At 31.8% G+C, this 26,534-nt stretch overlaps 5 protein-coding genes across 10 annotated transcripts; 2 read left to right on the forward strand and 3 right to left on the reverse strand.

Moving 5' to 3' along the window:
* Window positions 1–7: 7 nt before the first annotated feature.
* Window positions 8–4,159, reverse strand: LOC106441706 (protein trichome birefringence-like 40). The gene is made up of 5 exons (XM_013883487.3): window positions 3,753–4,159; window positions 3,143–3,314; window positions 845–1,020; window positions 566–724; window positions 8–423 (listed from the first exon to the last, which is right to left on the reverse strand). The coding sequence occupies exons 1-5, from the start codon at window positions 4,049–4,051 to the stop codon at window positions 132–134; spliced, it is 1,098 nt and encodes a 365-aa protein (XP_013738941.2). The 5' UTR covers window positions 4,052–4,159; the 3' UTR covers window positions 8–131.
* A 1,743-nt stretch (window positions 4,160–5,902) lies between these two features.
* On the reverse strand, window positions 5,903–8,150 carry LOC111198187. Of its 6 annotated transcripts, none has more exons than XM_013878713.3 (5): window positions 8,045–8,150; window positions 7,876–7,964; window positions 6,962–7,083; window positions 6,349–6,879; window positions 5,920–6,252 (listed from the first exon to the last, which is right to left on the reverse strand). In XM_013878713.3, exons 3-5 carry the CDS (start codon window positions 7,046–7,048, stop codon window positions 6,079–6,081), a joined length of 792 nt encoding a protein of 263 aa, XP_013734167.1. In that variant the 5' UTR covers window positions 7,049–7,083; window positions 7,876–7,964; window positions 8,045–8,150; the 3' UTR covers window positions 5,920–6,078. The 6 variants fall into 6 exon arrangements, with proteins under 6 accessions (XP_048630586.1, XP_022571616.1, XP_022571613.1 ...); XM_022715894.2 differs by having other exon boundaries at window positions 5,929–6,252; window positions 8,062–8,080; XM_048774629.1 differs by having other exon boundaries at window positions 5,903–6,252; window positions 6,962–7,964.
* Window positions 8,151–8,839: 689 nt separating this feature from the next.
* Window positions 8,840–10,320, forward strand: LOC106387844. Its single transcript, XM_013827771.3, has 5 exons — window positions 8,840–9,122; window positions 9,338–9,510; window positions 9,629–9,812; window positions 9,898–10,004; window positions 10,099–10,320. Exons 1-5 carry the CDS (start codon window positions 9,051–9,053, stop codon window positions 10,181–10,183), a joined length of 621 nt encoding a protein of 206 aa, XP_013683225.1. The 5' UTR covers window positions 8,840–9,050; the 3' UTR covers window positions 10,184–10,320.
* A 761-nt stretch (window positions 10,321–11,081) lies between these two features.
* On the forward strand, window positions 11,082–12,826 carry LOC106437754 (rho-N domain-containing protein 1, chloroplastic-like). Its single transcript, XM_013878710.3, has 2 exons — window positions 11,082–11,256; window positions 11,632–12,826. The coding sequence occupies exons 1-2, from the start codon at window positions 11,208–11,210 to the stop codon at window positions 12,723–12,725; spliced, it is 1,143 nt and encodes a 380-aa protein (XP_013734164.1). The 5' UTR covers window positions 11,082–11,207; the 3' UTR covers window positions 12,726–12,826.
* A 3,395-nt stretch (window positions 12,827–16,221) lies between these two features.
* Window positions 16,222–18,302, reverse strand: LOC111214032 (transcription factor MYB14-like). Its single transcript, XM_022715896.2, has 3 exons — window positions 17,597–18,302; window positions 17,373–17,502; window positions 16,222–16,786 (listed from the first exon to the last, which is right to left on the reverse strand). The coding sequence occupies exons 1-3, from the start codon at window positions 17,727–17,729 to the stop codon at window positions 16,309–16,311; spliced, it is 741 nt and encodes a 246-aa protein (XP_022571617.1). The 5' UTR covers window positions 17,730–18,302; the 3' UTR covers window positions 16,222–16,308.
* Between the last annotated feature and the right edge of the window lie 8,232 nt (window positions 18,303–26,534).

Below are 26,534 nucleotides of genomic sequence, written 5' to 3' on the forward strand. Positions count from 1 at the left end.
GGAGAAATTAAGCCCAAAATGTAATTAGTATAAATATTAATTACACTTAAAGATAAAAATCTGAATCACAATCACAAGAACTCCACAAATTATTTATTGAATTGTATAAAAATCAATATGTAGAACGAGAACTATGAAGTAAGAGATGCGTAGAGAAGTAAGTTCCAAGTGTCAGGGAGACCAGGGAGACACCAATGGCTACAGTCTAGACCCTTTGCGATACCATTATAGAGACTTGGGTGTGCGTCTTTGCGATACTCCGAGAGAGTTGTGAGATCAAGAAGACGGACCGGTTTCTTGATTCGGCTCAACACTTTGTTCACCACAACCCAACCTAAGGGCAATCCTCCTGGATATCTTTCTCCCATGAACGGCTGAGTCTGGCCCTTGCACGACTGCGATGGTTCGTTCCACTGCCTTCCACTGTTTTGAAACACAGTTAGTATTTTGAATTTATGCTTTAAAAGTCATCAGCTATCATTGCAAAACATTTTTATTATTTTGAGTCTCATCTATGTAAGGTACCGTTAATTTTAGATGGATGGAGAGAGAAAAGAAAACTTACTCGTAGTGAACAGGAGAAACACCTTGAAAGAAGACTTGAGTGCGTGAAGGGTTAATGTTACCGTTAATCCATCGAGCCCATGTGTTTAGTCCTTTGTAAAAAGCCACAAGCCTGTTCATGTCTTTGTACAAGGTGTTTCCTTCCCTCATATAATCCCACCTACCAACCATTATTGTACATTTAACTAATTATAACAAGCATCTTATAAAACACTTGAAGAATATTGTCAAAAGAGAAAGAAAGAGAGAGGTTTTAAAGGGTCAAGTAATGTGAACGTACGGCTGGATTCCGTCAGTGTGAGTCCACCAGTGCCATGAGTTAAAGATCAGAACGTCCATGCCAAGCCAAGCATTGGCTTGTTTCATGGAGTCAAGTACAAGCACTCGTCCTGCCTTTTCTTGAACCACATCTACTAGAAACTGTGTTCTGTACAGAAGTATTGTCACTCCATAATCCTGCCCATTTTTTTCGTTTAATCAGTTAGCGATAATACAAGACTGTTAGTATTTGTAACATCAAATGAAGCTATTAATTTGTTCTATGTTAAAAAGATATGGAATTCTTGGACACTTGATTTTATCTACTTGTTAAAAGATGTCATTATGTCAAAGATCAAATTTATGTAACCGTTATTAGTTTTACGCAAATTGACCACCTGTATACATATTTTCTTTGTAGAGACCATTATGCAGACGTATGTTAGCTTAACTCTTTCTATACCATCATTTAAATTAAATATAGGTTTATTTAAATTAGGTAGCCAAACAATCACTACTATCATGGGTTTTCTACCTTGCAAGAGCATGTCAAACACGTATATATTCAAATATTTGAGCGAGGCATTCGTAGAAAAAAAAAGATAGAACTTCGTATTTGTATCCTAACATTGATACTGAAAAATGAAGAAATACTACCAATCAAATTATGTAAAATTGAAATATCACTTCTTAAACATGTATATTCTTATATTTTCTTGAAGTAAAAGAGAGAAAGACACGTAAACCTAATGAAGAACTTCAGAAGAAGCTAGAGATCGAAGTCAGACCCAACGCAGACAGACTTGTCACTGTTAGCTACTGTGTAGTCGTGTAGACATGTATATGGAGAGATCCCAAAAAACAATTAATAGTGCGTAAAAGTAATTAATTAAATTCGTGAAGGCCCACTTACTAATTTATTATACACTGTGTGATTAGAAAACGACAATGAAGAAAGAAGACTTTGACCTAAAGTGGTTATCAAAATCATATTGTACATGGTGTCTTAATGAAACAATCTGTCGTTTGTGTTTGGTTCTACATCTATTAGATGTTTCTTTAAAGATTGGTTAATAACTACGTACGACTTATGTCAGAATGGTCCATATTTCAATTCTCGTAACCTATACTTGTCTTGACCACAAATATATTATCCTTACAATTTGCAAGAATAATGAAACTATACAGGATTATCTTAAGCAACCAATTGCTTAAAAATAAAAGATGAGAGTTTGAGAAGATATATTATAGATGGTGACGATGCAGGAACTCTTTTTCAAAAAAAAAAAAAAAAAAAAAAAAAAAAAAAAAAAAACATTAATGTAAAATATGTCATTAATTAATCTCTTTATTTCCAAATTTTTAGTATTACATGACAAGTGTCTGTCGAATCCCAAACTTAAAGGAAACTAATATAGTTACGTAACTGATCTCATTTGACATCGCACTATATATCATGCACGACTTGTTCTTTTTTTTTTCTTTCACGTTCACGTTCTCGGAAATAACTGAATGTCGAGAAAATTAATATTTACAGGTTTCATATTGGAGTTTAATCACCAAAATCATTTGTGGACAATTTAAATAATTATCCCAATAATTAGGTCTTACAAAACAAAGTATCTCCAAATGTTAGCAAAAAAAAAAACAAAGTATCAATGTCTGATAGTTATTATTTTTTGGGAATATATATCAACTGTAGAAAAGTTTAGTCAAGTTGGTATATGGTTTACTACTTTTCTATGTGTTTCGTTGGTACTGAATTGATGTTTAAGATTAATCGATGAACATTTCCATAAAAGTACAATTTTAAGTTTTTAACCTAAAAATTAATGAATAATTTAGATTAATATAATCAATTATAAGATATTCTGCACAGTATTAAAAAAAAAACTCCTCCCTAAAATATCAGATGAGACTTCAGAACTCAAAATAACCCTTTCTATCATTGACTTTAGTCAATAATTTTATGTAAAAAATAACTATGCATTGTTGTCATCAATTCACTTATAGAAAAGTAACAAATATTTCTGACTAGGTTGAGGGTAAAACACCAGAAAATTAAAGCAGGACATTTGTCGATGACTGTTATATCAACAACTATTTTCCTACAAATGAATAATTTAAGTAGGGTTATACTTTCTAGTGGTGTTAGGTGTACATGATAAAGCTAAGGATCTTTTGTAAATCAAGAAAGAATGACCAAAAATATCAAAGAATCTTCAGTAGCTCAATAAAACGTTTACTTTAAAGTGAAGTTATTGAGATGTGAATAGGTAACAAAATAAGAGAATAAGAAAACGAATAAATAAATCAAAACCTGGAAAGTGAGTGAAGTGAGAGGCTGGCTTCGACTGAGAGAGTACTTAGCATTAGGAAGAGATGCATGAATCAAACATGCCAACGATTCAAACATGTTGAGACTCAGTGAGTCACCAACCATCATTATCTTCTTCCCTCTCATTCTCCTCATAAAGTTCACCCCATCGAATCTGTAAATTCATTTGATTCCTAATGTATTTGTTAATTTCTCAAGATAAACTAGTGTCGTATAAACTTTAAAAATACATTTTGCTTAGGAAAATACAAGATATTATAGTTTTCTGTATATCAATTTTCACTATACTTAGTCAAAACAAAACAAAATTTTCACTATACACATATTTTGTAGCTACTACTAATTTCACATAAGAAACTTTTTGGGACATGATAGACTTATTTTATGCAACATGAGTTTTTTTTTCCTTTTCAAATGAATACATACTCTTTGCCTCTTAAACAAAACTTGTTAATTTGTCAATTGTGAAACACCAGTAAACGTTTGTGTTTACATATTGCAAAAGTATTTTATAGAACAAAACAAAAAGAAGTTTTATATTTTAAAAGCAAACACAAAAGCTAGCCTTTTAACACATGTGAAACTACTGTACCTGGGAAGAGAACATGAGAAAGGTTGCCATCGGAAGTGTTGATAGTTAGTGTCTGGTCGACCCGTTTTCTGGCAATTGAATTCAGGGTTGATGAAGGGACAAGAAAAAGGACTATAGAGAGGATATGAAGAATCATAGACCCATTTGCCTCTAAACCAATTGCATGATCTCTCTTCTCCCAATAAGCTTGTGTTGTTTTGTCCCAAAAAATGTTGTTGAGATTGTGATAATAGCTCAGGGAGTGAAGAGAGGAGTATGAGAAACAGAGAGGCTAAGATGGGTTGGAAGCAGAGTCCCATTCTCTTTTGCGGTCGCCAAGAAAGAATGAGCAACTTATTCTTCAAGCCTCAAGCTTTATATAGATAAAATAAAAGTATTTATCTCTACAATTATTTTCTTGTTTACCTTTCTTGTTTAATTTTGTGTACATAAACATATATATTTCAGTCGTAGACAATCATTAGGCTTAAGATATACTTTAAGACCTAATAAAGATCGCTTGAAATTAAATCCAACCAGTATAGAAGCTGAACCAGACTTTTTGTAAAGCCAGTAGTCAACATATGACAAACAGAATTAAACCAAATCGCATTTTCTCAGACGATAGTTTTGACAATAATTAAATTATAATTAAAATAATAAATTTAAATAGAATAATAGTAAACACTAACGCCTGAAAAGTAATATATATTTAGCAAGTATAAAAATATTTTTTAGCAAGAAAACAAGTATAAAATAGTCAAAAATAATAAAAGTTTTAAAATAATAAAAATAAGAACACCATAATTGATAAGAAACACGTAAATGTTTTTACTATAAAAATAATATTTTTTAGAATTTAATTTTATATTATACCAATAATAAAAAAACATTAATGCATAACAAATTACTCAAATAATTTAAAACTGTAGTTTTTATTTGAAATACTCATCTCATTTTTAGTTTTCTTAATAATGAGAACTTTATTGAGAAAGGTTAATGCGGATGCTCTTATTGTCACCAGACTCACTACAGAGACCCGTATCGGTTGTTGGAAAAAGTTTAGTTTTCTATCGAGGGATTCGTTATTTCACATCAATCATGTTTCACATTTTCTTAAACGTTTAAAAATCTATTTAACGGTATATATTTAATCTGCGCAGCCATTGGTGAACATGCATGTTGTTGAAAATGAAAAGACAAGGATGATGTATATATGTAGTTGCAATTGCACATGCTATGATGGGTTTTAGGGTGCCTTGCTTTGCCAACTCGACCACCACTTACTCTCAAAACTTAATCAACTTTTCATATTTATTTCTTTATAACTAAGCTTTATTTATCTGATGATTTACGTAATTCATTGGAGCTAACTGTTTCAATTTTTGACTAGTTATACAAATAAAAGTAGAAATAAAGGAACAAACATGCCTATTTTTGTAAGCATCAATTCCATAATGACTCACCTAAACTAATTCAAAGTGTTAATGATTATACCTTCATTAGCAAGCTGTGATTAACACAAGAAACTCCCAAAAAAAGCAATTATTCATTCATCAACAAGTTCAATAATTACTTCAACCGCCAAGTTATTAGTTTTCATAAATATTAAAAAAAAATGCTTCTGTTTCTTGCCAACCTATAAAAAACAAGATACCCAATATGTAAATAAATAATACATTAGCACAACAAGTCTAGGCTGACGATACTTTTAGGAGCTTGCCGGATTCTGAACTCTTACAAAATAATTTAAGAAAGTGACTATAGTTTCCTGTTTGAGGAGATATACGGCTGAGATTGTCCCAAACATTTTGGATTACAATTAAAAAAACATCAAAATAAAATTTTAGGAAATGAAGTGGAGTGGTCCTTCTTATGGAACAAATTGGAAATATAAAATAGACCAAACAAGCAAACAATTATTACACAACCACCATGGGAAAGAATTTCTCCCACAAACATGTGTACTTGAAATCATACAAAGTTTTGTCCAAAGAAAAAAAAAATCATACAAAGTTAAAAACATCTTATGTAGATAAGAGCCCTATTGATTATGTAACCAGAGGAAGCTTTTAGGCTCATGCTTCTTATGTTTGCTTACACATTCTTTAATTATAAAGAGAGTTCCTCCTACAAACATTTGCACTTGAAATCATACACAGAAAGTTAATAACAATCTTATAAAGATAAGAGCCTTTTTTTTTTTTTTTTTTGTCACAGAAAGATAAGAGCCTTATTCATTATGAAACCAGAGGAAGCTTTTAAGTTGCTTCTTATGTTTTACTTATGTACATTCTTTATTTACAAAGAGATGGTGCTTAATTACGTATATTATATGTGTAACATTTTATAGAAGCTCCCATTCAGATTCTTCTGCTGATTGGTTTTCCTCAATCCGTTCCGGATTGTCACCACATTCTCTACCATTTACAACATCTTCAGCGTAGCATTGTTGCGCAAGTCGCTTGTATTCTTTTTCTCTGTTTTGCTTCATTCTTGAAAATATAGCGTCTCGGATCTTCTGTAGGACCAGTTTGTCATAAGGGTGTTGTTAATTTCAGCATAGTGATAAATGCAAATAAGAAACAAAGAAAAGGGAGTGAAAGAGACAAAGAACCTTGTAAGGTTTGTGTTTGTCATTCTCCTTCCTGTCAGGAAAAACACAATGCAATTCGTCTCTATCCACAATGATACAGCTTTCTTCAACTGATCTTCCACTAAGCTGTTCTGGGACAGAACTCGAACTAGTTTGCATCGAATCCTCCTCTTTAGAGTTGAGTGTTGCTACTTCACCTCGAGGAGAATCACTTGACTTTACAGTTCCAACATCATTTCTGAGACGAGTATTATGAACCGTTGATGGACTAGTCGAGTCTGCATCAAGACCACGCAATTTCATTTCACATCCACTCTTTTCCCCCTCAGTTACCTCTTGTTCTTGCTTCACATCTCTGTTTTTCCCGCTGAAGCTTTCTCTTTTCTTCTTGAAGGAACAAACAGGAGCGTATTCATGTAACATAGAAACAGGTAATGGCTTTTCCGAAACTACGGAGTCATCTGGAAGCAGATCTTGAACCACATCCGAATAGAATTGCTTCATAGAGTTTCCAACAGTTTGAACTTGGCTCTCAACGTATTTAGCTGTGTCCTACAAAAAAACACATCAAGAAGCAAAGCAAAGAGTTAAAGAAAAGATATACAATTGCTTATACAATTATAGAGCACTTTACCTGGACAATAAGATCTTCAAGCTCTAAGCACATTGCTTCAAACCTTTGGTAGACGTTTTCAACCCATGCTGTACCTTTAAAATTCATTGTTCTCTCAATTCAAGAACGTTCTTGTTTGCTTTCTGTCCCAGGAAAGAGTTCCAACGAAAAGAAAATTCAGAGAGACAACAAGAAAAAAAGATCTTACCACATCAAATCTTTAGGTAGAGAAACAGGTTTGAAAGACAACAGAAACATGTATATGTAAGAATTATAAAATATTCCTTTGGTACATTATCTCAGAAGAAGAGAACAAGGCTAATGAATGCAACTTGTAAGCAAAGCCTTCTCTGCATAGGTGTTTCCAGTAAATGAATGATTACCCCCAAATCCTAGGAGCATTTTAGAAGCTTTGTTCCTTGTTAAACAAAAGATCTGTGTGGCTACAGAAACAAGCTATCTTTCTGTATCCACATGTTCTTCTATATTTCACTAATAAGTAAACAAAACCATGTCTTTAATCACCAGAAATAGAAAGTTCAAACTTGTCAATGATCATGTGGACATATAAGCTCAAGAGAGACTACTACTTTATTTTTATTTTTTATCAGGAGCTTTCTTGTAAAACAGAAAAATCTTTGTGACTGTAGAAACAAGCTATCCCTCTGTACTGTATCCACATGTTTCCTTTATTTAATCACCGGAAAATTTGTAAAAGCCAGAAATAGAAAGTTCAACGCCAAAGTTACCATGTGACAAAATCTCAAGAGAGACTACTTTTTTTTTATTCAGGAAACGTAAACTCAAGGTTATCTAGATCATAAAACTAACACAGCTCATTGCTTCATAACGATCATCAACTAGGTCTTCAATTAATTAGCAAAAGAACTGAACATGTATACGGAAGAGTTAAGGTTGGAGCAAGAGAAGCATACCTTCGTGAACTTGGCAACCTAAAACGTGTTAAAAAGAGAAATTCGCGACGAAGAAGAAATCACGTGAAGAAGAAGAAGAACACTAAAACCTGGAATCAATCAGAAACTGAAAACTAAACACAGAGAAGAATAATGTTAAGGATAAGAGAGCGAGAGACGGATCATTAACCTCAAAGCTACGTATACCTACAAGGGATCAAATCCAATTCTGTTTTCTCACTCGATTGAGAGATTTTGTCATATTATAGCGATAACGCAAGCAATGTCCAAAACTCAAAAACTTTTATCACAGGAACTCCCGTTCCCGGTTTGGTTTTTTTTTTTGTTGGGCCCAGAGACTGCGTTGACAATTAATTATTTTTACAAAAATTATAAGGGAAACAGTGAAACATCTGTTTTTTTTTTCTATCTCAACACTTGAGCACGCAGGTTGGGATAGTAACCAGCAGAAAAGTTGGTTCAAAAAGAAAAAAAAAAACAGCAGAAAAGTAAGTGAAAAGTTTTCAACCTGATTAGTTGAATATTGGCTGAAGCAAGAGTAAATATGTTTTCCACCAAATATATATCACCATCCATTTGTGACGTTCAATCAAAGCCTTCCGGTTTGGGTGGGGAGGGGGTTTGGCCAACCCGGTTTAGGGAGTTTTTAGTTTCAGAATTTCTAAACTAGAAAAGATATCTTTGATTTAGGGGTGAAAAGTGGTTTAGAAATATAAAGAGGTTTCAGTTTAAGTGAAATTCTTTTCTTTTCTTTTTTTTCTGACAGGCGACAAGTATCAAATATCATATAGATCATGGCACTAAATGATGAAATACATAAATTCGTTAGGGATCCTAACCGGTTTGATTAATGGGCCGTCTTGCACAGATCGTACTTCCTAGGGACTAATTAATAATTTAGTAAAACATAGCGCGAATACCTGCAATAGATAAAAAAACCTAGGGATCATTTTGAAATTATTCTTTAAAATATTTTGGGTTCAGATTTCGTTTCAACGCATCCTAAAAAACTTTATTTTTTTATGAAAACGGCAGTCACAGCCTCGTAGGGTTATTGCTGTTCGTCCTCCTCCTATCGACTGCGGCGGCGACGAGGCCGAGAAAACCGACACTGCGGCGGAGAAGCCATCTTTCAAAACCCTTACATTTCAATTTTGATTTACCAAGTGTCGGTGATGGCCTCAATCTCGACATGGTTCAGATACATGGCACACAAGCTCGAATACTCCCTCACCCTCAGTCTCAAGGTTCCTCTCTCTCTCTCTCTCTCTCACTCATTCTCTGCGTTTCACTTCCAATTTTTGATGAAAAAGGTAGAGACTTTTGATTCTTGAATGCCTCGTATGGATCCAAACCAAAGTTTACCTCTTTTGTCTGAAGCCGACAACTTTAACTCTCAAGACAATACAATATATGCTTCATGTAGTGTTTTTTTTTTAACTCTTCCAAGTTACATTTGCAGAGTCATAGGAGAGAAAAACTGAGTGACAGAGAACTCATTCAAATCATCTTCAAGAATCTATTCCATGGGAAGATAACCTACTTACACTCTGGCAAAGGAGTAGAGATGTCCCCAACCATGGCTGCACACGAGAACACTCTTCTTGTCCGTAAGATACCAATTGCTAACACCAGGTAATGTATGTTCGTTCATACATAACCTTTTTTCTTTGTGGCTCTTCATCTAATTACCAATATACACAGTCTCACTTGTACAAAGGTTTCTTCTTTACAATTGAATTTATGTGCTTAGGTATCTGTTCGTTGGAGATGCTGTGGTCTTAAAGGACCCAAACGATTCAGACAAGTATCTGGTGAGAAGATTAGCAGCTGTAGAAGGATTCGAAATGGTATCAGGTGATGCAAAGGAGGAACCTTTTGTCCTCGAGAAGGATCAGTGTTGGGTAGTTGCTGAAAACAAGGATATCAAACCTAAGGTACTTACATCACTTTCCTCTTTTCCAAAGCTAGCACCAAAGTAAAGTCTATATTCGTGTTGACTTGGGTGTGGGTTTTGAGCAGGAAGCATACGATAGTCGAACATTTGGTCCAGTTTCAACTGCAGACATTGTTGGAAGAGCTATATATTGTCTGAGAACAGCTGTGGATCATGGTCCCGTTCGAAACAGGTAACGAAGAGACTTAAGTCTTTCTTGTCTCTTAATAAACATTTTAATTATAGCTTTTCTGGTTTGTTTACTCTTAAAAAATGGTTTGAATCAGTCACACTGCGATGGGACAAGATTCTCCAATCCTGGCAGTAGAATTGGACGTGGACGAGATGGCTAAAAACCACAAGGCACAATAAAGAGAGAGAGTGACACTTTCTTGTTTTTTCTTTTTTGTGTCAAAGCTTACATTGCGTTATTTGTTTGAGATATGAGTAAACGAATAAACCATACAATGATGATGATGAATCAGAAAATTTCACGTTCCAGAACAATATGTTACTTGTGGCACATATGTGGTATCGTTCTATGGAAAGAAAAAAATTATCATCTGTTGTTTAATTCTTGGGAATAAAAAAGATCTTTGCTTTTACACACAGCGTAAAAGTACAAGGCATTGAAATCTAAGTTGAATTGTTATGGAGAAGGCGATTTTCTTCTCCCAATCGCCCAAACAATAATTCTAATCAACTTGTGATCTCTTTGGTTATGTTCACTGGAGATGATATCCATATAATTATTGAAAATTGTTTTTTCAACTTTTTTACGGTTAAATCAATATATTGATTATGTACTTCAATATATATATAAAAATTGAAATGAAACCATTTTAATATAACAAAGAGAATTGGTGTTCATAATGCGACAAAAAATTGAAAATCACGAAAAAAAATCAATAGATATTTGATATTATATTTAATAAAAACTTCTCAAATAGAAAATCTTGAAGATAACCAAAAAAAAGATAAGACTTAAGAGAGTCATATAATTGGTTTCTATAGTCAGCTCAGAATCATTCCTAGCTGAATATACAACCGGTTGACCACAAATCAGAGACACTATGTTGCGAGCCAAATCTTAATGTCCCCCGCTTGGGTCACAAGCTCTTGCTACGAAGCTCGACACCTAAAGTACGTTTCTTTGCTCTATGCCAACAATTGAAGAACCGCCGATGTAGGAGGAAATAAAGTTTATGAACTACTTTTTTTATATGGGCTGAATCCTCATTTTAAGGCCCAAATTTAGAAAATAATAAGTAATAGAGGCCCATGAGACTAAAAAGAGCTGTAAACATCGCCGAGGAAGAGATTTCAGAAAAGCAAATGCAACAGGAAGAAGAAGAAGAAGAAGAAGAAGAAGCTAAACCTCTCTCTTTCTCTGTTCATGGCGCTTTCATCAGGAACTTTGCAGATTACTTCTAATTACATTCCTGGTATGTTCAGATACTTCTCTCTTTGTCGAAGTTGCGTTATAAGTATATCTTTGCTCTTCTTCTTCGTCTTTCTCGGATAGTTTTGTTTCGTAAGTGGGTTTATGCTTATTTCACCGGAACTAGAATCGTTCTGGAGAAAAGTTCTGTTCTTGGAATTAAAATTCGAATAGTTGTTTCTGGATAAGCTTTTTTTTTATGTCGACCACTTGTTCGATGAAATGACTGTGTGATATTGCATTTGTTATCAAGTTCAGTTCAGAAATAAAGAAGTATTGCGTTTCTTTATAGAGTTCTCTGATGAATCAATGTGTTGTTGTAAAAATAATGGATTATACTCTCCTTACTTTGTATATTGTTGGCTTTTGGTAAACACAGGTTATGGAGTTTCAGACAGCAGGAGCTTCTCTAACTCTGTTGTGTCTAGAAGAGCACTTGCTGTATCACCTTTCTCTTCCTGTCTTGTTCACATCCAGAATGGACGATATGCCCCTAAGATGATTTCATTTGTGTGCCGAGCAAGTTCTTCTGGCCATAGGAGAAACAATCCTGATTTCTCAAGAAACAATAGGAATGGTTTCAGAGGTAATAGGAACAGGCGGAACGAAGATAGAGACGGTTTAGACGGTGGTGGTGGTCTTGAAGACTCTGAGATGTTGTCTTCCAGGAACGGTCCTGTGTTCTCTCTGTCCAGTTCCCCGAAGTTCCAGGCTACTTCATCACCTGGACCAAGAGAGAAAGAGATAGTGGATCTTTTCAGGAAAGTCCAAGCTCAGCTCCGAGCTCGAGCTGCTGCTAAGAAAGAAGATAAGAAGACTGAAGAGGCTTCTAAAGGGCAAGGAGGAAAAGAGACTGAGACTGTGGACTCTCTTCTTAAGTTACTGAGGAAGCACTCAGGAGAACAGAGCAAGAAGAACGTTAGCAACTTTGATTCTGAAAAGCAGCTACAAGTAGATGATGATGATGATGATGATGCTGAAAGACAGGTTCACAGTTCCAATAATTTTGATTCGCGAAACAGGGATCATAATGCAACACGTTTTACCAGGCCAGCCTCAAGCTTCAGACGCAATTCGCCTGTACCCAGACATAAACCTCAGTCCAGTTACTCTAGTGAGGCCATTTTTGATGAGGCGTCAAGTTACAGTGTGACTTGGACTCAGAAAAAGGATCAAGTAGTAGAACCTGAGCCTGAATATGAACCAGGACTTGCCCTTCTGGAATCAGAGCCAGAGCTAAAACCAGAGTCATTTTACGATGAGGAGGATGAAGATCACGATGTCCTTGTAGATGAATTATCAAATGATGATGATGAGTCTGTCAATGCCGAGGAAGAAACTGAGAAAAATGAAGACTTGAGTGCACTGAAGTTGATAGAACTCAGAGCTATAGCAAAATCAAGGGGTCTTAAAGGGATTTCAAAGATGAAGAAAGCGGAGCTGTTGAATTTGCTGTGTAGTAATAAAGCATGATGATAGCTATGAACAAGAACATTGTTTTAGTTTCTGATACAGCCAATGAATCTCCAAATATTTGTTTCATTCATAATTTTAGTGCATTCTGATTAAAATTAGTTTTTTTCTCTATTAGTTAAAGAGTTTTCCCTTTGGCTTCCAACAGCAAAGTTGTAATGTCCTTTGCGAGTTATGAAATTGAAGTCACTTTCTTCAGTATACAACACTGCTGTATACTGGGAAAATGAAACTAGGTATGCAGACAAGTATGCTGGATTCAAACTAGATATGAAGACAAGAGATGGTTTTGTGTGCGATTCACACTTATGGGTGTGGTTCTTCAAAAGAAGATTTCATAGTTAATGTCTCTGTTTCCTTGTTCAAATTGGAGCTTAAACTTTCTTGGCAAACAGATGACCACTTTCGACCGTCTTTGAAGTGTGGGCATCAGTGTCCAGTCTGTTTTTTTTTTTATACAAATATTTAGAACATTGTAACATCAATAAAATAAATCATAAACGGTTAAGCAAGGAACCAAGCAGACGAGAGTGCTGGTGGTCGATACTCTTGGATGTGAACGATTCAAATAAAGGAAGTGCATAAATCAAGTGTCCCATTATTCGGAGGGAAAGAAAACAAGTACAAGTACAAGTCTCTCAGAGACATTCTCAATGGCATAAATGAAATAGCATTATTCTGAGGGAAACACAAAAGCAAGAAAGAAAAAAAAAGAAGCTCAAGTCTTTCAAAGACATGAGATGAGACTACGATTTGATTACTAAACCTATATAGCTTATTCAATTGCAAATATTAAGTGCCATTATTCTGAGTAAAGACAAAAAAAGAAAAAAAGATTTTACAAATATTACAATGTCATGAGAGTTTCCACATGATTGGAATAAGTAGAGGCGATCCAGAGAGGTTTGTCCCCCCCCAAACCATTCTGGCGCCTGTATTGGTCATCCACAACTCCATCAACCACGCTTCTTCTATAATATGGAATGGATTCGCCAAAGCTATACATACATGATACATGGGATGAGAACTGACTTGATATGCCTAAATTGAACCCGAAAAATAAGAGGAACTGACCCGAGTTATACGAATTTTACCCAAAAATATTTTTAAAATACCCAGAACCATTAAGACCCAAAAATTTCGGTTTTTGATGGGTATTAGAAAAGATGACCCAAACTTACACGGACTTGACATGATCTGACCCAAACCCAAACCAAAAAAATTTAAGTATTTAGTTTAAATATTTAAGAACGGATGGAACAGGACCCAACAAGATCCGACTTGAGGACCCGAATGTCCGTGATGAGTTTATATATTTTTTAGACAACAAATGTAGAATTGTGGTTTTGTTAGAAATATATAAAATCAAGGAAATAAAATAAAATATATAGTTTAGAGTAATGACTTGATTTACTACATAATTGATTCAGATATTTAACTTGGTTAACTTTGGTTTATATTTTTATTAGAATTTTTTTTGTTGATTTGGTTCTAGATACCCAATTATTTATACCCAATTATTTTATCAATTTAAACCATGGTTTGGATTCAGATATTTAACTTGTTTAAATTTTGTATATAATTTTGTTATAATTTGGATGAAGAAAACTCATTATACATCAACTTATTTATACCCAATTTTTTTTATCAATTAAAATGGATTGAGTTTATCCTTCTTAACATCAGAAATTGTATCTTTAGTTACAAAGGTAAAAATGTCTTAAGTACCAACAAGAAAGACACCAATCTTTAGGTAAAAAAAACATAAGTTCTGACAGATATTGATCAATCTCGAGATGACTCCTCACACACTCTTTAGGTGCACTTCTTTATCCGCTTCATGCGGATTTCATCCGATGGTTTGACCAAAGAGACTGCCGAGCCGCGACAGACCCGGTCAGAGCGGTTCTTGGAGAATATAAATTTAACATTTTATTTGTCTTTCTTCAGGCCGGCTCTATGCACATTCACAATTTTCAAAATCAAAACTTATCCAGATTTTTTTTTTGTCAGCATTTATCCAGATTTAAAACGTGAACTAGTAGTAGCTACTAACCTTAATAAATAAAAAAGACAATGATGATGATGTTGAAATTTATATCGTTCCAAATAACAATCTCGGTGCGATGCGTAAACGTTAAATATTATCGCTTCGTTGTCAGCTACTCACGTTTTTATCATTCTATTTATTTTTGTTTAAATTATCATTCTAGTTTGTTAAATCGTATTGTCTCAATCCAATGTCTTATTATACGAACCGAATAGTGTGTGTAGTACGTTAATGTTTTCGTGTGGGATATCCTCAGACTTATGGCCTATATAAAATATATTCATTTTAATAAATTCGTTTATGGACTTTTTTTGGTCAACTCGTTTGTAAACTATTTAACATTTATAAAAAAAATTTAAGAGTTAACTTACTGCCTTGGATGAGTTATAAAAGCACATTCTTTGGTGAAGGGCTAATTGGCAATGGCCGCAGATGCTTTGGACATCTATGTTTTGTCTAAAACATTTTTATCAAGCAATCATGTTTTAGTTTAAAAAAATAAAACTACACCAAAAAAGTTAGAAAAAGAAATATATGTTAACTCTTTTTTTTTCAAAACAGACTCATATTGATTCTGTAAATCAAATCGAATGTTCCACATCTATGTAAATGACAAAAACGGTTGTTGTTTGGCACTGTGTACTAGACTGTCCGATGTGTCTAGGGTACATAAATAATTTCTGAAATATGTTAGCTCTTAAAATCAAAGTTTCTACTGTTTTTATTAAGTGCTTTAAAAATAAATCTATAACCAAAAAAACTAAAGTCAAAACAAAACATTCACAACCTATTTTCTAAAGCAAAAAATCTAAAATTACAGCACCAACCAATCAACCCCTAAATATTTTTTTTTGCTAAACATGTAAATAATTCGTTGGTGAATTACTCTTTTGAGTATACATATTACTATCTTATATTTAGTTTAGTTATGTTATAAAAATTATAAAACAAAAATTAAATTATTTGTAAAAATATGTGTTTTAAAAATATTTTATTGTATTTTTTTATAAAAAAATCATTTCTTTCTCTTTTTGTTATTTTATTTATTTAGTTATGAAATACTCATTGAAATAATTGTTGAGATACCACTAATGAAAATACTGTACGTGGGAAAACAATATATACAAAATACAAGTTGCACAGCATATGAAACTACAACAGATACACAACTAAAACATTTAACACATACGTAATCTGTAATATTTTGCATATTTTGGACGTTCGACATATTTTAGATGCAAAATCTTTCCAAACAGTTTTACCTTATTACCTTAACACTAAAGCTAAAATTCTTTTGACATATATAAAGTGTAAAGGGAATTAATATGGAAAAAATAACTGAATGTGAGTATGTGACTATTACAATCGACACATTACTATGTTTGTTTGACTTCGGTTAATATTTCTTTAAGAACCAAATTAACAAAATTGCAAAAACGAAAGATATCTCAACGACGAATATAGAGGAAATATTAATTTGGTTTACAAAAAGACTCTTCCAAGTCTTAACGACAAAACAACACAAAATCAAAATCAGAACTCGGGTATGTCCGAAAGTTCTTCAATCCTACGACTACTATTGAAAACCTCAAACCAAAACTCCATATCATCATTATACAACTTCGAATTATTATAACTATATATTTTACTATTGCTATTTAGCATTCCCTCCCAATCATCTATCATTTTCTCTTTACTATTCTTATTATCTACCGATACAACGTCAGACCAAAAACTATCATCAACCAATGCAGAAATATCCTCGTACGACATCATATCGTCCGCCTTGTTATTATTTGAAATCTCTAATGTTGTAAATTGTTGCGTAGGAGTTGTGTCGACAATCACAGATTCTTTGTCTTCATGTGCGGTCTCGTTAGTTCCGTTAAGGTTATTGGTGACTCCGCCATTGTTGTGGCCTTCGTTGAGTCTTTTCTTCAAATGAGTGTGCCAAACATTTTTAATTTCATTGTCGGTCCGTCCTGGCAATTTTGCAGCAATCGCAGACCATCTAAATAATAACAAACAAACGAAACTAAACACTATTAGGAAAAGTGTCTTACATATAATATAGTATGGATTTCATCAATTATCACTTTAGTACTTTAATATTGCTTTTAAAAGCGGAAACATGGAGATAGAAGAAGACGACAAACCAAAAGCTAATATGTTTTGCATCGATCGAGGTGCATATTTTGTCTAATAGTTATAATATTGAAGGTTGTTTGGGGTTTATTCAGTCACATACTATGAAAACAAAGTAACTAAATCTTCTGATACTGAGCAAAAAATCACGGGTATGAATCTCTTCCTTAGCCCCCACAATGTGAAAACTAAAATATTTTACAAATATTGCAAATAACAAAAATCGTTTATAAGCTTAGACTATGTTACAATCTTAATAAAATTCTAGATGATGAAAAGCTTAGACTAAAGTCTACTTATAGAGTAATTTAACCAAAGAACATTTGCAAAGTGGGAAAAGTAAAAGGAAAATAAAATCGTCGACCCATAAACATTTTTTGATTTTGTAACCCTCTTTCAAGGAATCGTTAACAGGTTGATAATTACTCTTCTGTAAGCAAACAAAGACAAACCTGTTGCCCAATACTTCATGTAGATTGATGATAGTTTGTTCGTCTTGAGGAGTGAAATTGCCACGTTTGATGTCTGGTCTCAGATAATTGATCCAACGAAGTCTGCAACTTTTCCCACATCTAAGTAAACCTAAACAAAGTGTCCAAAAACACCAGAAGAGTATTGCTTACAGATCAAGAACACTATTGATAGAAAATAAATATACAAAATAAATGAAAATCACCTGCGTGTTTGGGAAGGGCTCGCCAGTTAGAATGGCCATAGAGATTAATATAGTTAATCAAGATTTGATCTTCTTCGGGAGTCCACGGTCCTCTCTTTACCCCCATTTTCTCACAACATGGTGCTCTTCCCATTTTTTCCGTTGCTGTCTCGAGAAAATAAAACTAAAATTTACAAGTTTTCCTCTTCAATCGAGTAAAATGATTAGAAGGCAATGTGTTGGATGGGTATGGTGTTCTATGAGAGCTAAAGAAGCCAAATGTTAATTTGAAGGGAAGATGAGATGGAGACGTCTAGAGTGATTATTATATATAGAAAAATTATTATTATATTGTGACAAACGACATATTATTTTGATAATACAATGCAACCGTGGGACAATTCCAAGTTGAAAGTTACTCATACTTTTGATTCACACAGCCCCGAGTTTCCAACTATTTATTTTTCTTTTTCTGTTTGTATGCATTTAATTACATTTCGCAGCAGCATGCAAAATGTTTTTAACGTTGTAAAGAATGTTTCTAATTAGCATTTTAAGCAAAAATGAATAACTTATATGAGTTTCATATTATTAACTAAAAGAAAGCATATTGTGACGTTCTACTATATATTCCCTATGTAATCGATGTTATATTGTTCTGCTGCCAATGCAGCCCTCAAAATTTGCTTTTTATGTTCATACAAAAGAAGAAATGATATTTAAGCAAAGGCACATAAGAAATAGCACTAGAAAAGGGTGGACAAAATTTCCGAAACTCTATTCGAGGTTCGTCCCGATGTTTTTTGCGTATCCGGAAGTTCAGCTTCATATTAATACATATACATCAAATACATCTTAAAAATTCTGAACTAGAGTACTGCTAACCTACCAGTACTTATATTTATTTTCTGATGATACGTTTTTTAAAATCCTTACAGTTTAAATACGTTCTGTATGATTTTAAAAATATTTCATATACAAAAAGTACATAGACCTACTGTTTATTGCTTAGTTAATTATATTCATGTATGGGCTATGAAACCTGTATTATTCACTACTAGCTCGGACATATCATTTTTATATATAAATTTGAACGCATATTCTGTTCACACACGGAAAAGCTACTTTGATGAGTCAATTGTGAAAAAATAACATGACGTAAAAAGGCTTTATGAATATTACTTACTAAATATTAACCCGCACATATATTAACCCGCACATCCGTGCGGATATATTTATATTTTAAAATTAACTTTTAAAATACAAAATATATTATAAAGATATATATTTAATATCAATTTTATGTATATAATTTTTATTTTGAAATTTTTTATTTGTTGAAATTTGTTTGATGATATTGTACAAATCATATATTAATGAAGTATTTTTGTTTATTTATTTAAAATGCAACATCAATATTAATAGTTTAATTTTAAACATTAGTTTTATATGAATTAATAAAAAAAGTATTAGCTTCTTTGTTTAGAAATTTTTATTTTCGAAATTTTTTTATGTGAATAAATTAATTTTTTATTTAAAATATTATTTTATTTAATATATTATATTTCAGTTTAATGTTTTTATTTTTACTAAAAATATCAAACATAAGATGTTACAACCAATAAAATATTATTTATTTTGTTTTATATAAAAAATTAATTTGATAATTTAAAAAAAATTGGGGTATACTATTTAATTTCAAAATTTGTTACTGAAATATATAAAATATGGTTTATATTAAATATGATAAATAGTGAAATGATAATTACCTAATGACAATATATTTATCTTTTCTTAGAAATGTTATTATTTAGATGTATATTTTTTTTGTTAGGAGAATATTATATATAAGTAGTTTTAGGATGTTTTAAATTTGTAATGAATGGTCTAACATAGACTTGTGTATGGTAGATAAAAAAAATGATTCTATTTTAATAAAGTAAACTAGATTTTGACCCGCGATTAGAAAGCGCGGGTTTGTTTGTTTTTCATTTATTAATCGAAAACTGATTTGCAAATTACCATTATTTTTGTTTCGAACCATAACAATTGAGTTTTTAGGGTTTTATCATTTTTTTTCTCTTCAAAATATGGTATTTTTTTGAAATATGGTAGTTGTTCTATGATAATATTTGAGTTTTAAGATTTGTTTTCATATCTGACCTAGATTCATGGTTGGACCTATAGACCCGATACATTGTATATAATCCGGTTCGGATTTAATGAAAAATTCGTTAATTAAAAATCTGATATAACCAGGTAAAAATCCAAAAACTCACTATTAACCTGCAATCTGATACCATTGATCTGATTACAAAATATTTAATAGTAATTTTTTTAAAAAATTGATTAAATTACTCATATATTTATTAATATTACATAAATTAGTGATTCCTTAGAATTTGATAAAATTTTGTTATGTTATCCAAATAAAAAATGATAATACAAAAAACTTATTGATATGACAATATTAGTTTATTTCGTCTTTAATAACCTATTATAAGTTGGTGTTTTTATTTTAGATTTAAAAATTAATTTTAATATAGTTTTTAAAATTTTCTTGAACACTCGTAATTGCCATATAAATATTATGTATAAAATGACATTATAAATGGAAAAATGATATTCAAATATGTATATGATATATGGTGTAGGATATATGATTTTGGTTTGTATTGAAAAAATGTATAATATTCAAATGATCTGTTTTGAATATTGATATGTATATTTAAGAAAATGATATTTTCATGTTTGCTAATTTATTTATAGTTCGTAATATATTTATACATATATTATATTTAAAGTTAGTATATCTTTTAAATATACATAGGCCCATTATTTATAGATCTATTTAGATGTACATGTACGCCCAAAACCAAAAGACTTAAATGCCATTAATGAATTTTATTCATCCTTTGTAAAAATAAGGGTATTTTTGAGAAACTGTAATTTTCATTAAGTGAATGATCCTCTTTTAATGGTATTGATGTATGTGCACAAAAAAAAAAGAATAAAATTAATGTAAGAGGAAGCATATATCCAAATTAGATATACATAAAATGTCAAAGAAAGAGGCTAGTGCTCAATCCAAATCAGATCATGGCCCAAAATTAATTAAACTTTTTGATTTTAATCAATCTTGTTTGATGACCTATAAATCAATAAGAAACATTAAAAATTTAATTTTACAAAAAAAATAAAAAAATTTAAAAGTTTCATATTCTTCTTCTTTTTTACCAGGAGGTGGTCCGCACCTACGGTTCGACTAAACCCCCTAAGATCGGGAGCAAAGACCGGTTATTTAATATCTTCCCAGGTTATCAAACGTATTCAAAATGGGATCTCTAATACAAGTGCCTCGGATCCTTTCCAGTTGATCCAGTTCGTCATGGGTAAGTGTCAATTTCTTTGTATTATAATTGTAAATAACAGTTGATGATGAATACAATTTCATACGTAGAGCTACAAAACAATATAGTTAGGTACACGTAAAGGGGTCCCTCTTTACTTATATGATTTGAGATCATGTTACACAAAAAAGGTGGAAAATGATTTGGTGACTTCCCATTTTGTTTCTTGTTTTTCCAACTCTTCTTATTTAAACTATGACTTGGTATCTACATCTTTCTCATATGAACCTATTTTTCAAAAGTATTTATAATTAAATAGAAACTTTGAATCCAGGAAACCAGTGAATTTGTAAAATAAATAGTTCACCGCATGTTCTTTGAAACATTGAACCATATCTTTCTAGTGGTGTGTCATATTAAGTAAAGTAATCAAAACCATGATATCACAAAATGAATCAAAATATTTGGACGTTATTGATAACTTCTAATAATTACATGGTTATTAACTTTCCTATAGGTTTTAACTGCGCATACATCACCTTCAACTCTCACTTTAAACTATTTGTTTGTCTCTGTCGAAAGCAACTTTGAATAGTGTTACAGATTAAATGTATTTAGTCTAAAATCATAACATTAAAAAAGAAAGATCAAAACAAAACATGATCATCGACATCTACAGAGCCGTGCTTAGAGCCTTTTAAAAAAGGCATTCGCCTAGGGCCCCCAAATTTTGTAGAAATTTTAGGGCCCCAAATTATAAAAAAAAATACTTTTACATGGTAGTTAACATATTCTATTAGTTACATTTTTATTTTTATTTGAATTTAAATTGGACTTTTGTTTAAAGTAACTAGGTTTGTAATCATTTTTGCTATATTTTAAATAAAACTATAAAGATTCTACTTCTAAAAAACTATAAATATTTGATCACATTGCTCTTTTTTTTATATGCTATGAGTTAGATTTATTTTATATATTTATGAGAATTTGATAAAGAAAATATAATATTTTTAATATATAGTTTATTATAGTTAATTTAAATGCTAAGATTTACATTTTTGACAGCTACCAACATTTCAATCAAAAATTTATATCTTTGTATTTATATTACAAATTCATACTTTTTGTTCATGATTTAAAATTTTATTTTATAAAATTTTGGTGAAGAAAATTTAGAAAACGTTTATGTAATAATTCAAAACTTTTGAGTGTTATATATATATATATATATTATTAAAATATATCATGTAAAATATATTTTTGAACTCGCCTCGGGCCTCCGAAAACCTTCGCACGGCACTGGACATCTAGTCTCATCATTACTAAGATCTTCCATTTTTCAATTTCCCGTATTTTCTAAAATAATACAATGCGGGTTTATCTTCTCTTAAAACAAACACTAGTCCAGTTGTGGTGTTCCATGTTTTGTAATGCAAGTGTTGTTTAATTATTTGATAAATTCAAATCAACGTACAAATGGATTATGACCTAACGAAATGAAGATTTTACTGGGTTCCAATATCCAATATAATAATTACTAATTTCGTCGCTTCTTCTTTATAAATCTCCGGGACGGCTGAGTTACATTATTAGTTGCTACCATGCATGTCAAAAAGGAAAGACGCATTATAAAAACTTACTCTCTTATATTTATTTATTTTTCACCCTGTAATATTTTAGAGCGTTAGTGATTATCATACTGAAAACGGTCCAATTAGCTATGCTAAGCTTCGTACTAGACCGTACAAGTATTGTGTGCACCTGACGCAGTTGATGACGTATGAGAATTGTAATTGGTTTAATCTTCTTCTTTCTCCCTAGGGTTAATATCTCAGGTATGCAAAAGAAAATTATATATCTGCGCTAAACATCAACCATGCGTTGGTCTACTAGTTAAGCTCTTTCAATATCAAAAACTAAATGTTTCAAAAAAAAATATAATCAAAAACTAAATGATTTTGAAGGTTGTAGACTTACATGTACCAATTTATGTCAAACGAAATCTATCTAAATTGCCATTTGCATGGTTAGGCAAAATGAAGTTATGTCTTACAAGTCATGTAGAAAACTTCAGGTTCCAGTCCTATGAAACATTATTTAAGTCTCGTTCCAGACATCAACAGTTACAAAAATAAATAAAATAAATAAATCTATAGTCTAGATTTCGTTTTAGAGATACAATCACGGACTTGAACTTTTAAATCATAACAGAAATATACAGTCCCAAATATCTTAAAAGGATGATTTACACACTAAAATGCATGAAAGAGTCTAAATCTTCTATAAGCTAGTTATAATACATTTGTGATTTATACAGAGGTCCAAATTTAAATAAGAGTAGACGATACAAGTAATACAACCTCTTAATATCGCATGCATTGATTGCTGAGTTCTTTTTTATTTTGTGGAATTTCCTATTCTTTAACTGTCTGTTTCATGGAGTAGGATTTGTTTGTAACCCAACACTAGATTTTGATCCGCGCTTTCAAAGCGCAGATTTATTTTTTTATTTTTCAATTGATAAATATTTAGATCACATTTTTATATATTTGTGTTTTATTTTATAAAAGACTTAAATTTTTTATCTTTATTTATCGTATTTCATTTTAAATGACTATTTATGTCTAAAAAATTAAATTTTATTTCTTTAATAAATTAATTTGGTATAACTCTGATAAATTATTTTATTATGTGGTTAATATTTTAATTAAAAAAATTATATACTTTTAATAAAGATTTATACTTTTCAAGGAAAAAATTCAATTATTTTTATGAATGCTTAAATTATATTAAGAAAAAAATGATAATAATTAAGAATAGTTGAAAAAAATTATTCGAACTTGGACTCAACGGCCAAAGGAAAAAAAAATATGAGAATTAGATCTAATTTCTTAATCGGCCCAAATGGCCCAATAGAGATCTGATGTGGGCTGGATCCGAAAATAATGACCCAATATAAATGTGTTATTAATATTACTTGATTGCCCTTAATAAAACATGTACTGTTAGTAAATGAAAGGGCATGTTAAGGTAAAAAGAAGAATATGGTCCTGCTTTAATAGTATAGATTTGAGACTATAGAGCCACATTTAAACATGGCCGGTCATGGCCAAGTCTAACGTAACATTCACCTTGGATCCCTAAAAATTTTGAAAAAAATTATATATACATAAATTCTTAAATTTGTGAAAAAACAAAATTTAAACCTCCAAATTATTGAAATCTTTATTAAATCGTGATCCCCGAAATCTCAAAGACGTCCTGCCTATAAATTAGTTTTGATGATTTCGTTTCTCAAATTAGGATTCAGTAGAAGGCAATACATATATTAATTACTTATAAAAATCCCAAATCAAGATTAATGAGTCCAGGTCTGAAGGAAAAAAATAGCCAGTACACATGATTTGACCATGATTTTTTTTTTTTAAACACAAAGTGATACAAACTTTTCGCTTAAAAAAGTATATTTTCATCAAACGTATTCAACTATGATTGAATTTATGATAATATACAGTATGTAGAACTACAGTGGCCCTTTTTTGAAAAGTACAAACGAGGACAAGAACCGTACCTTTAAACTTTTTTCCACAATGCTTTGGTTTCACCTAACAATCTTGACCATAGTCTTCAAGCACTAGATTGTGGATTCATGATCTGGACAAAGACTTCTTCTTATGTGTACACTTGAAAAACTTTACCTGAAACTCAAAGCTACCTAGCGAATCTTGTCCCCGTGCCATCTAGAAATCTATCGGTATACCACCATCCTTTAGCCTGTACTTGATACAAAAATGGATTAAAGACATCGTTCATTTTGTCATATGCGTCTTGCAAGTTTGCAACATTATATCATCAGGGTCATTGTATATCTTTCTCATTGACTTGGCATACGTTGCATTGCAACTAAGCACCCTCGCAATGCATCTTGCTCTCAGACCATATAGGTCCATGATTTGCCTTGACTCAGTAGAAATTAACTTTTCTTCTACAAACACTTCTTTTAGTTTTTGCACCTGAGACGGCTTCACATCTTCATGAAGAGACTTTCCCTCACTAACACTTATAATAGCTTTCCGATCTGAGACATAAAGAAACGGTGAATTAACCGTTCAAAAGATACAAGGAAAACATGGACTTTCTCATTGCAACATCGACTTTCTCATTGCAACATCGACGTATCCGTTAAGTTAAGCCTTAATGAGAAATTCACCATGTGGTGGACAAATATCCTTCGACCGAGTCCTTTTGCTCCAGTAACCAATACTAATAAATGTATGGTATGCATCAGTGGAACTGATGATTCATGAATCATGATGAGAGACACAAAAGTTGTTCCTTTCTATGTCTTACCAATCGGATTTTGTTGCTTATTCAATAATGGGCCTATAAACAAAATTTGGCCCATATTCAAGAACGAAAAAAAAAAGACGATCTATCTTTTCTCGAATCGGTCCAAAACTGAAATGGGTTAGTGTACACTTAAGGGTCCGAAGATGCTTTACGCTACGAAGGTTTAGGAGGGAGCTTCAAGGGGTTCACTACGAAACTCAAGCTACTGATCCGACGGAGGTTGATCTTGAAGCCCTAAGCGAACGAGCGAATTGAGGTAAATGGGTCTCTGTTGACAAACGTAATGGTAATCTAATGAAATTTAACCTGCCTGTGGTATAATTTTACCTCTCTTGACAAAGGTAATGGTAATCATTCGATGACATTAGAATTTTGGTGTTGTGTAAACACAGTTTCATGTTCTGACAATTGTATAAGCTCAGTTTCATGTTTCAGATTGGACATCTATACGCCTAATCATGTAAATTAAACTACAACAGTTTTAACATCGATTTCAGGTGATGCTCTCTTAATTATTATAACCTGCCTGTGGTTGGGTTATAATGTTTGATAAAATGGATTATATTCTCACTCTAAAACAACTAAACAGTCGGAGTCGTAGTGTATATTGTTTCAGTTTTAGATAAGTCAATTTCTTTTTGTTGTGTCAGGGGGATCCAGTACTATTGCCTTTGGCATTGGCTAAACTTGTGAGAAAAGCATTTATAACTTAACATTTTTTCTTACAACTGGTAATTTATCACAAAGATCAAGTATATTAAACTTAACATTTCGGCCGACAATATAAAAGTATGAACTTACTGTTTACAATTAATATAGCTTATGATGTGGATGTTGTTTTTATAGCCAGACCTATCACAGTGCCTCGGTAGTTTGAATATTAATTTAGAATTTTTCTTATATGGTACAGTCATGGTTTGTTCATTTTATTTTTATTTTTATTTTTTATTTTTACTTTTTATTTTTATTTTTACTAGTTTTGTCGATTTAGCTTTTTATAATAATTGATGATGGTACTGTTTTTTGATATTTTGTGTGAAGCATTATTGTTAAATGAAGTTAAAGGATAAGGTGATGATGATCAACTAAAAAATTGGGAATGAACAATAAGATAATATGATGATTTATTTTACTAAATCAGGATTGCTTTATGTTCATTTCTAATCTCTTGACAACTTGAAATATTATTCTATCAATACTTTAATTACTTCTCTAAAAATAAAAAAATATTTTATAATCATTTCTAATCCTCATTAGGG

This window comes from Brassica napus, chromosome A3 (assembly GCF_020379485.1).
Source record: "Brassica napus cultivar Da-Ae chromosome A3, Da-Ae, whole genome shotgun sequence".
In the NCBI taxonomy this organism is placed as follows: Eukaryota; Viridiplantae; Streptophyta; class Magnoliopsida; order Brassicales; family Brassicaceae; genus Brassica; species Brassica napus.

What these genes read in the sequence shown, in the direction of transcription:
- LOC106441706 (XM_013883487.3), bottom strand. Translation starts at nt 4,051, where the DNA reads ATGGGACTCTGCTTCCAACCCATCTTAGCCTCTCTGTTTCTCATACTC. An exon ending in TCACTTCACTCACTTTCCAG is followed by an intron (nt 1,021 to 3,142) that starts GTTTTGATTTAT and finishes AAAAATGGGCAG; the next exon opens with GATTATGGAGTGACAATACT. An exon ending in CACACTGACGGAATCCAGCC is followed by an intron (nt 725 to 844) that starts GTACGTTCACAT and finishes AATGGTTGGTAG; the next exon opens with GTGGGATTATATGAGGGAAG.
- LOC111198187 (XM_048774629.1), bottom strand. Translation starts at nt 7,048, where the DNA reads ATGAATTTTAAAGGTACAGCATGGGTTGAAAACGTCTACCAAAGGTTT. An exon ending in TTGAAGATCTTATTGTCCAG is followed by an intron (nt 6,880 to 6,961) that starts GTAAAGTGCTCT and finishes GTTTTTTTGTAG; the next exon opens with GACACAGCTAAATACGTTGA. An exon ending in ACAAACACAAACCTTACAAG is followed by an intron (nt 6,253 to 6,348) that starts GTTCTTTGTCTC and finishes CTGGTCCTACAG; the next exon opens with AAGATCCGAGACGCTATATT.
- LOC106387844 (XM_013827771.3), top strand. Translation starts at nt 9,051, where the DNA reads ATGGCCTCAATCTCGACATGGTTCAGATACATGGCACACAAGCTCGAA. An exon ending in CCCTCACCCTCAGTCTCAAG is followed by an intron (nt 9,123 to 9,337) that starts GTTCCTCTCTCT and finishes TTACATTTGCAG; the next exon opens with AGTCATAGGAGAGAAAAACT. An exon ending in ACAAGGATATCAAACCTAAG is followed by an intron (nt 9,813 to 9,897) that starts GTACTTACATCA and finishes GGTTTTGAGCAG; the next exon opens with GAAGCATACGATAGTCGAAC.
- LOC106437754 (XM_013878710.3), top strand. Translation starts at nt 11,208, where the DNA reads ATGGCGCTTTCATCAGGAACTTTGCAGATTACTTCTAATTACATTCCT. An exon ending in TACTTCTAATTACATTCCTG is followed by an intron (nt 11,257 to 11,631) that starts GTATGTTCAGAT and finishes TGGTAAACACAG; the next exon opens with GTTATGGAGTTTCAGACAGC.
- LOC111214032 (XM_022715896.2), bottom strand. Translation starts at nt 17,729, where the DNA reads ATGGGAAGAGCACCATGTTGTGAGAAAATGGGGGTAAAGAGAGGACCG. An exon ending in AGCCCTTCCCAAACACGCAG is followed by an intron (nt 17,503 to 17,596) that starts GTGATTTTCATT and finishes CACTTTGTTTAG; the next exon opens with GTTTACTTAGATGTGGGAAA. An exon ending in CATGAAGTATTGGGCAACAG is followed by an intron (nt 16,787 to 17,372) that starts GTTTGTCTTTGT and finishes GTTATTATTTAG; the next exon opens with ATGGTCTGCGATTGCTGCAA.